This window comes from Cebus imitator, unplaced genomic scaffold (assembly GCF_001604975.1).
Source record: "Cebus imitator isolate Cc_AM_T3 unplaced genomic scaffold, Cebus_imitator-1.0 Scaffold34, whole genome shotgun sequence".
NCBI classification, from domain to species: domain Eukaryota; kingdom Metazoa; phylum Chordata; class Mammalia; order Primates; family Cebidae; genus Cebus; species Cebus imitator.
The window spans coordinates 10,000,287-10,009,186 of NW_016107349.1; the positions used below are offsets into that span (position 1 = coordinate 10,000,287).

An 8,900-nucleotide genomic window follows, 5' to 3' on the forward strand; every position below is an offset into this window, starting at 1 on the left:
AAAAAAAGCAGTAATGAAAGAGGCAGATCTGAAGGTAGTAAGTTATTTTAATTGATTGTTCACAGTTACAGATAGCATTCTTTGTTCTACTCCTTCCCCTCTTCTCACTACTGCATTTGGCTAGTCTTTTAAAAAAAGTAATGAAAGATAAAACATTAGAAAATAATTAAATCACTTGTGTTATCATGACGTCAAAATAACCTGATTGATAATTTTGTGTATTTCCACTTTTTCCTCCTTTTCTGTGTATGTCTGTGGCAGACATTGTCAGTTCTGGGGTCTATCTCTTCCCCCGAGGGGATCTGATGAACCATGACCAGAGGAATCCTTCCTCTTATAGATCGTTGGTTTTAGGAGTGGACATGCAACTTGGGCTGATCAGTGGTCTGTAATGGCAATTTTGCCTGAGGATTTCTGGAAAGGATACACAAAGTAGGAAACCATTTTTCTGACTCTGAACACTGGTGTGTGAAGGAGTGGTTCCTGTAGCTGTTGGCATGAAGGGAGCCAGCTGACATGGTGGTGGGGCCAGAGCTGGGAAAAGGAGTTGGTCTTGATTCAGGCGTCATATTCTAAAGCCACCAAATTAACCATCCCCGGAGCTGCCCTCTCTCTCAATTTTGTGTTCCAGGAGCTAGTCCCTGCGTGTTACAGCCACCTCTATTTATGATTTGCTGCTCCTGGCAGCCAAAAGCATTTTAATTGCTGCAGTATATAGCTACGTAAATATATTTTACCAAGTTTATTCTTTCATCCAACAAATATTTAATGAGGATGCCCCATATGTCAGGCATGACTCATGCTGCAGACACACTTTGGCTTTGCTTTTTTCCGCTTAACATTTTCACCAGTCATTGAGAACTCTTTAGATATATAATTTTAATGGCTACTTTATTTAGTCCTTTCCCCATTATCTGATACTTAAGTTGCTGAGGACTTTCATTATTAAAAGTAAAGACATGGTGAACATCCATGTGCAAAATTAATCACATTAGTCATAATTGGAGAAATATATTCAAAAAAAAAAACAGAAAAAAAGGATACCCTGCTGTGGTTATTATGCATTATGTGCCCAAAATATCTCATGATACACCTACTCTGTATCCATGGAAATGAAAAATAAATATAAATATATAAATAAAAACAGAAAAAAAAGCGTCTGACACATATTCCCAAATTGCTTTCCAGTTTGTACCAATTTTTATGTCCCCGTGTAGCATTTGAGAGTTGCCTCTTGAAATACACAATGCTTTTTTCCACCCTCAATTATTTCCAGAAAAAAATTCTGATTAAAGTCTACAGGACACAACAAATCAAGGGCATACAAAATGAGAGGGGAGATTGTTACTGAATGAAGGAGACTGAAGAGCTGTGCTCCATCTGGGCGCACCCTGTTAGGATCCTGATTCATACAAATCATCTGTAAAAAGATAATTTTGAGAAACCTCAATATGTACTGGGTATTATTTGATACGTATTTATGTTATTAGGTATGGTAATGGCACAGTGGTTATGTTGGAAAAATAAAGCCCTTAGTGTTAAGTATGTGTCTTTATTAATCAATGAAATGGTATGCTGCCTGGGATTAACTTTACGATACTCCAGCAAATAAAGGGGTTGGGGTGGGGTGAGATGGGAGAAGCATGGTTGGCAGAATATTGATAATTTGGAAAATAAGAGTTTATTATACTTTTTGCCTGTTCGAAAAATATCATAATACAAAGGTTTTACATGTTTTACCTTAATTGAATTTTGAAAAAGAATATGTAGTTGACAGCATATACATAAAAGGCTGGAAGACTATGGGCTTGCTCTCCATGGGCTCAGTGAAGTGTTCCATGGGGGTTGACTGGGACCTTGGCAGTCCCTGGTAGCTTTATTCCTGGCCCCAGGAACAGCCTGGACTGGTCCCAGAATCTGCACTAGAAATTGCAAGCACATTAACATAGGTCTGAAATGATTTAAGGGAACTAGACCAAATCAGCTGTGAGTTTCACTGGCCTCCAAGTCAACCTCATGAGCCCTTGGTTCTTGATGCATTCATCTGCTCCCAGATTCAGGGGCTGAACACAAATCGATGACTTCAGGCTTGAAGCACAGGGAATATATTACGTATTGAAAAGTACCACCTGTGACTGTCAGTTTCATTTGTATGCCTACAAAATATGGGGAGACTGAAATACATGGGGCATAACAGGTTTTTAAACTGATGTAATTATATCATTTGTTAGAAGAGACATATATACATTCAGAAATATATGTTTTAGTAAGTGAAAATGGTAAGGTTTTAGCTTCTGATGCCAGCCAAAACGCCCCGGTTTTGCTACCAGGTTTGGCAGCCACTGCAGTCTAGGTGTCTGTATAAAGCATAGAACTATGGACGCTTGGTTAATTTCCTTCCCTCCATTGTGCTTGTGACTTGTACCCTTGACAGTGACAATAGGGACCTGCACTCAGCATAGTCAGGCAGAAAAAAGCACAGGCCTGGGGGACAAGATAATCTAGGTTCTGATTCGGTTTTATGACTTTAGCCAAACCACTCAGCTTTTGTAGTCTTTTTCTCTTTTGTCAAATGCCACTAGTAGACGAATAATACCCAGCTCCCAGCGTGGGTGTGAGGAGTTGCTGACGAGCACACAGCCTGGCAGAGGAAAGGCCTTTTAGAATAATCCCTGAGCCCTTTTCCTCCATCAGAAAGGACCCTGAGAATTAGTATTCACCATCTAAACCATCCTCAACTCTCAGCATTATGGGGCTCAAAAAAGGGGAGGCTTTCTGTGGAAAAGGCTACATTATTAGCTTATTTCCACACTCACAGCACTGAGGGTAGTAAAGCCACCTGTCACACCTCTAACTGCAGACGTGAGGAAGCTGTCTCCCATTGCTTCCATGAGTAGCACATGTGTGCCATTTTCTGTTATTTTTGCTGATTGAAGAGATTGCAGTCATCCATCAAACAGTAGGTAACCAAAAGTCATGATTTTCCCTCCTTTAACAAAATTGAGTATGCTAAAACCAAATAAATAAGATGGAATCTAGAAATGTTAAATCTCTGGAACATGTCACAGAATCACTAGAAACCTCATTCGCTGGAAAAGTCAGCTCATCAAGTGTGTCCGCTGGCATCAGCACTTCACTGTCTGCCCACGTGAGGCTGTATTTGGGACCCTGAAACCCAGATAACTCCATGGTGCTTCCGTGTTGGCCCTTGACTCACTGTGGCTTGTTTGTAGATAGTTGGTCTCAGCCTTGGATGCTGGGGTCAAGGACTATGTCCATGTCATCTTGTTTGGCTGTCTTGGTCCGCATAGGCTGCTATGACAGAATACCAAAAGCTGGGAGGCTTATCAACAGTAGAAGTTTATTTCTCATGATTCTACAGACTGGAAGTCCAAGACCAAGGAATCAGCAGGTTGAGAATCTTGCAAGAGCCCTGCTTCCTTATATATGGCACCTTCTTGTGTCCTCCCACAGAGGAAGGAATGAATGAATCACCTCTTGTATAAGAGCACTAATCCCATTCATGAGAGCACCACCCTCACGACATACTCACCTCCTAATATCATCACCTTATGGCTGATGGATCTCAACACATGAATTTGGGGGGCATCGCTGTGGCTGGCAGCAAATCCACAGCAACACCTGTTGCTCAGCTTTCTGAGAGTAGAATGACTAAATCACCTCAAAAACAGGCGAGGACCACCTGAGAATGTTCTCTTCTAATCGCCTGAAAGGACCCTCCCCCAGCCCATACACCTCTCTTACTGTTTCTGTGCCTTCCCTGTTTTCGTTGACTTCATCCAGTTTCTAGAATAAATGGCCCCAGATAAATGTTTCTCCCTTTTCTGCACGTTCGCCTGTTCAGTTCCCTGTGTTTAGTAACTACAGCAGTAATACCCTCTGGTCTTGCAGCTTTGGGGTCTACATGGTAGCCTCCACTGCCAAGAATTGCTGAGGGACTTTGATTTTGAAGAGTTCTCAGAGAAGAGATGATGGTCGGATTTTCTCTCTACCATGAAGGGCCCTAGGTAATTCTCAATGGAACTATTCCCTGTCCCTCGATCCTCCCTTCCCAAATCATCCTGGCAATTCCACTCCATCCCGTCCCGCTCAAAAGCTACACTTGGTATCTTCCTTTAGTTTCCTGGTTACATGCTGTTAATTTCTTCCCTAAATGCAGCTCCTTGTGTGCCGAGAAAGGACAATTGTATTTAGTTCTAAATGGTAATACAGTATGCACACCTGGGTGTTTGGGAAAGGTGGCCCCTTGGCTTGACTTGAATAGACCAGGAGGTCATAACCCCCAAAGCCCGCACATTTCAAGGTCTGGTCTGAACACTTGCCAGGATGCACTGGGAGTCAGCTGTTGGCTGAGCTGTAGCAACAAGGAATTGTATCAGCTTGGTGACAGGCGGGGTATTATCAGGAGGCAGGATCATGATGGGACCCAAGTTAGAAATTTGAACTTGAAAATAAGGAAAAAATGGGCTGAGTATGGTGGCTCATGCCCATAATCCCAGTGCTTTGGGAGGCTGAGGCAGGTGGATCACTTAAGACCTGGAGTTCGAGGCCAGCCCTGGCAACAAGACAAGACCCTCAGCTCTACAAAAATTTAAAAATTAGCCAGGCATGGTGTGCACAGCTGCAGTCCCAGCTGCTTGGGAGGCTGGGGCAGGTAGATCACTTGAGCCTGGTAATTTGAATCTGCGGTAAGGTATGATCGCACCATGACACTCCAGCCTGTGGGACACAGCAAGATCCCATCTCTTTAAAAAAATAAGAGAGACAGAGAAAGAGATTTGATGGTTTGATTTTAATAAGAAATTGACCCAGGGAGACATGCTCTGTATTCTTTTTATTTATTTTTTTAATTTTCAAGACGGAGTCTGGCTCTGTCGCCCAGGCTGGAGTGCGGTGGCACAATCTTGGCTCACTGCAACCTCCGCCTCCCAGGTTCAAGCAATTCTCTTGCCTCAGCCTCCTGAATAGCTGGGATTATAGGTGCATGCCACCATGGCTGGATAATTTTTGTATTTTTTTTTACTAGAGATGGAATTTCACTATGTTGGTCAGGCTGGTCTCAAACTCCTGACCTTGTGATCCACCTGCCTCAGCCTCCAAAAGTGCTGAGGTTACAAGCATGAGCCACCGCACCCAGCTCTTTTTATTTTTTAATGGTGTTTGCAGTCAGAGTGACTCTGATGCCAACCCCCTACAACCCATCAGCCACCTCATGTTTACGGAATCATTTGCTTGGAAAGAGTCCTCACCCCTCCAATGAAAGCGGGCTGACCCTCATTGCCCGTTCATGAGAAATCTTGAATGTATCGCTCCTCTCTTTTCTATTTCTGTTTTTCTTAGTAAAATACATTGTTCTACAATATGCATTCTAACCAGGATGCTTTTGTGCACAGGTAGAAAGGTCGGGAGGGTGGAAATTGTGAACAGTTAGAGGCAAAGGCAAAACAGATGTTTTATAGTTTATTGAAGTATAACATCCAATACTTCTGTTGTCACTCCAAAAGCATGAAGTGTGTATTTGAAAAATATTGTTTAAAGGATGGGTAGATCTTGAGCAAATTTCTCATTTCTACGTATGCTAGCACCTGCTGTTTCTCTGCCTGAAAGACCCCCACTTCCCCATCCCAGCACCGCACACATACAGCCTTCTTGCCTGCCTAACTCCTCCTTAGCTTTTGGGTCTCCCTGCCTCATCTTTCCTGAACCCCGTGTCTGAGACGGGTTCCCCTCTTAGCAGCTCCGTAGAACCCTGTACTCCCTCGGCACCCCAATTTCACACAATATAATCATCTCAGTGGACTAGGGCTCCATGAGGGTAGGGACTAGATCTGTCTTTTCCACAGTTCTATCCCCAGGTCAATAAGTGTTTGTAGAATAAATGAATTCCTGCAAGTCTGTATAAGCCTTTTCTTTGTATGAGCCTTTGCTTCTCTCTCTAAACATGGTCTGTTGAGTAAAGGTGTTCAGGTTGTGGACTGTACAAGGACATCTATCAGAGGTGGGAAGGGAGGCTGAAATCCAGCCTGCATGCTCATCACCAAGCCATTTTTTGCTGGCTGTGTCCATCATGAGGATGAGGTGCTATTCTCCTGATTTGCGCAATAGCACCATACAGGCTTTCAGTAGCCTAACTCTGAGCAATACTTAGTGTCTTCAAAAGAGAATTCTCCTGCTCATTCTTGGAAAGACTAGGGCTGAGTGATTTTATGAAACTCTCTCTTTAGGTCCTTTGCCAGCCATCAAAGCCAAGACCCAGACCCCATTCACAGAAAGATTTCTCGTACTCTTCTCTCATTTTTGTCTCCTGCAGGATTTGGGATGACAACTCCGGCGACAGTAGGAGGAAAAATCTTTCTGATCTTTTATGGCCTCATTGGGTGTTCCAGCACCATCTTGTTCTTCAACCTCTTCCTGGAGCGCCTGATCACTGTCATTGCCTACATCATGAAGTCGTGCCACCAGCGGCAGCTCCGGAGACGAGGGGCTCTGCCCCAGGAGAGCCTGAAGGATGCAGGGCAGTGCGAGGTGGACAGCCTGGCCGGCTGGAAGCCCTCCGTGTACTATGTCATGCTGATCCTGTGCACAGCCTCTGTCCTCATCTCCTGCTGTGCCTCAGCCATGTACACCCCCATTGAAGGCTGGAGCTACTTTGACTCACTCTACTTCTGTTTTGTGGCTTTCAGCACCATTGGCTTTGGGGACCTGGTCAGCAGCCAGAACGCCCAGTATGAGAGCCAAGGCCTCTACCGCTTCGCCAACTTCGTCTTCATCCTCATGGGCGTTTGCTGCATCTACTCCTTGTTCAATGTCATCTCTATCCTCATCAAACAGTCCTTGAACTGGATTCTGAGGAAAATGGACAGCGGGTGCTGCCCGCAATGCCGGAGAGGACTCTTGCGATCACGCAGGAACGTGGTGATGCCAGGCAGCGTCCGGAACCGCTGCAACATCTCCATAGAGACGGACGGAGTGGCAGAGAGCGATACGGATGGGCGCCGGCTCTCGGGGGAGATGATCTCCATGAAGGACTTGCTGGCAGCCAACAAGGCCTCGCTGGCCATCCTGCAGAAGCAGCTGTCTGAGATGGCCAATGGCTGCCCCCACCAGACCAGCACGCTGGCCCGGGACAATGAATTCTCAGGGGGGGTGGGAGCCTTTGCAATTATGAACAACAGGTTGGCAGAGACTAGCGGGGACAGGTAGAAGCCAAGAGTGGAAGCTGGGCAAGAGGCCAGGGGAGAGTGGAGGATGACTGCCGCCCAGGGGAGGAGCTCAGCCCTGCATCTTGGCTCTGTTCCTTCTGGGAGCTGTTCCTGGGAGCCTCCGCACACCCATCTTTAGACATCTGATCTCAGCTCCAGCCAACGGCCACCTTCCAGGGATGGGGGGTCTGAAGCCTCAGTGCTTGTCTCCTGATCCTTATTCTTTAAGTCTGAATTCACTCTTTTCAAAATGAATCACAAAAGCAGCATTAGACGTGGCATTGCTTCTTTCATCTTGTTTCAGAGTGTTAGCTGCCTGGGGAGATTGGTTTTACTTAAGCCTTGATTGCCTAAAGCGCTCTCTGGTCTTTATTTGGGAATGAAAATTCAGAAGACTAAATTTTCCCTAGAACTCTGAATGGATGAATTCAAAAAAGCGAGGAGAATGTGTGGGGATCCATCAGGGCTTTCTCTTTGCCGGGCTTCCTTCAGAGTAGACCTGCCGGTGGTGTCTGCATAGGGAAAATATCTGTTCTACTCTTTATACCTGCTTCTGTCTTTTGTTTTCTCCTTCTTTTTATTTTTAAGGCTTTAATGACTGACTGTGGCATCTGTGGGACCTCAATGTAATAAGAAAATGAAATTCAGCTTCAGGCCTTTAAACTGCAGCCAGATGGTGGCATGGCGGTGTGGGAGGGGGAGAGACTCACTTTTGTTAACTAAAGAGCATAGCTTAACATTTCCCCTTTGAATGGTCGTGTAGACCACTTCATTTTTACCAGGGCTTGGGGGCCCAATGCAAAGATGATGACTATTTATTAAAACTGAAAATTTAATAAATCCTCATTTTATTAAATAAGATTCCATGAGTGCTCATTGTGGCCAGTAGAGGACAAGCACCTAATTAAACAGGCATTTACTGGACTTGGAGAAAAAGGAAATGGGAACTTGACCTTCATGGAGATGAGCATCATCTTGGTGTCTTAACTGGAGAAATATTCTAGGCCAGAAAATGAAATCTGGCTTTGTTTTTTTTTTTTTGCTTTGATGCTTTTCCTTTGTGCCTTCTGAGACTTAACAAGTCTAGTTTTATAACCTCCCGAGTAAATAAATCATCCACACTAGGAACAAAGGATGTTGACCTTCATATACACAGATGCATTTGGGGAGATGACAGCAGTGTTCAAAAATGCTAGCTGTTGTTTTTCTAAGATAAGAGTGGTGCACACACAGCGCTTTCATAAATCATGAGGAAAGGCCGGGCACAGTGGCTCACACCTTTAATCCCAGCCCTATGGGAGGCTGAGGCAGGTGGATCACCTGAGGTCAGGAGTTTGAGATCAGACTGGCCAACATGGTGAAACACTGTTTCTACTAAAAATACAGAAATTAGCCAGGCATGGTGGCACGTGCCTGTAATCCCAGCTACTCAGGAGGCTAAGACGGGGGAATCACTTGAACCTGGAAGGTGAAGGCTGCAGTGAGCCGAGATCACGCCACTGCACTCCAGTCTGGTCAACAGAGCGAGACTCTGTCTCAAGACATGATAAGGAAAGATGGTCACCGGAAAGAAGACGAAGCTGAAAACGTGAAATGTTGAGCAGAGAACATCAGAGCTGCTGGGGGGTGGGGGCTTAGAAACCATCTCATCCAGACTCCTTGTCTTTGACATATAGA

At 44.8% G+C, this 8,900-nt stretch overlaps 1 protein-coding gene across 2 annotated transcripts in view; it reads left to right on the forward strand.

Annotated features, from left to right (window-relative positions):
- KCNK13 (potassium two pore domain channel subfamily K member 13) overlaps nt 1-8,079 on the forward strand; it is a 117,142-nt gene extending 109,063 nt beyond the window's left edge. For both annotated transcript variants that reach the window (XM_037737117.1, XM_017524640.2), the window contains one exon: nt 6,332-8,079. In XM_037737117.1, coding sequence (XP_037593045.1) covers nt 6,332-7,224 — 893 coding nt within the window. In that variant the 3' untranslated portion in view covers nt 7,225-8,079. The remainder of the gene's footprint in view (nt 1-6,331) is intronic.
- The last annotated feature ends 821 nt before the right edge of the window (nt 8,080-8,900 follow it).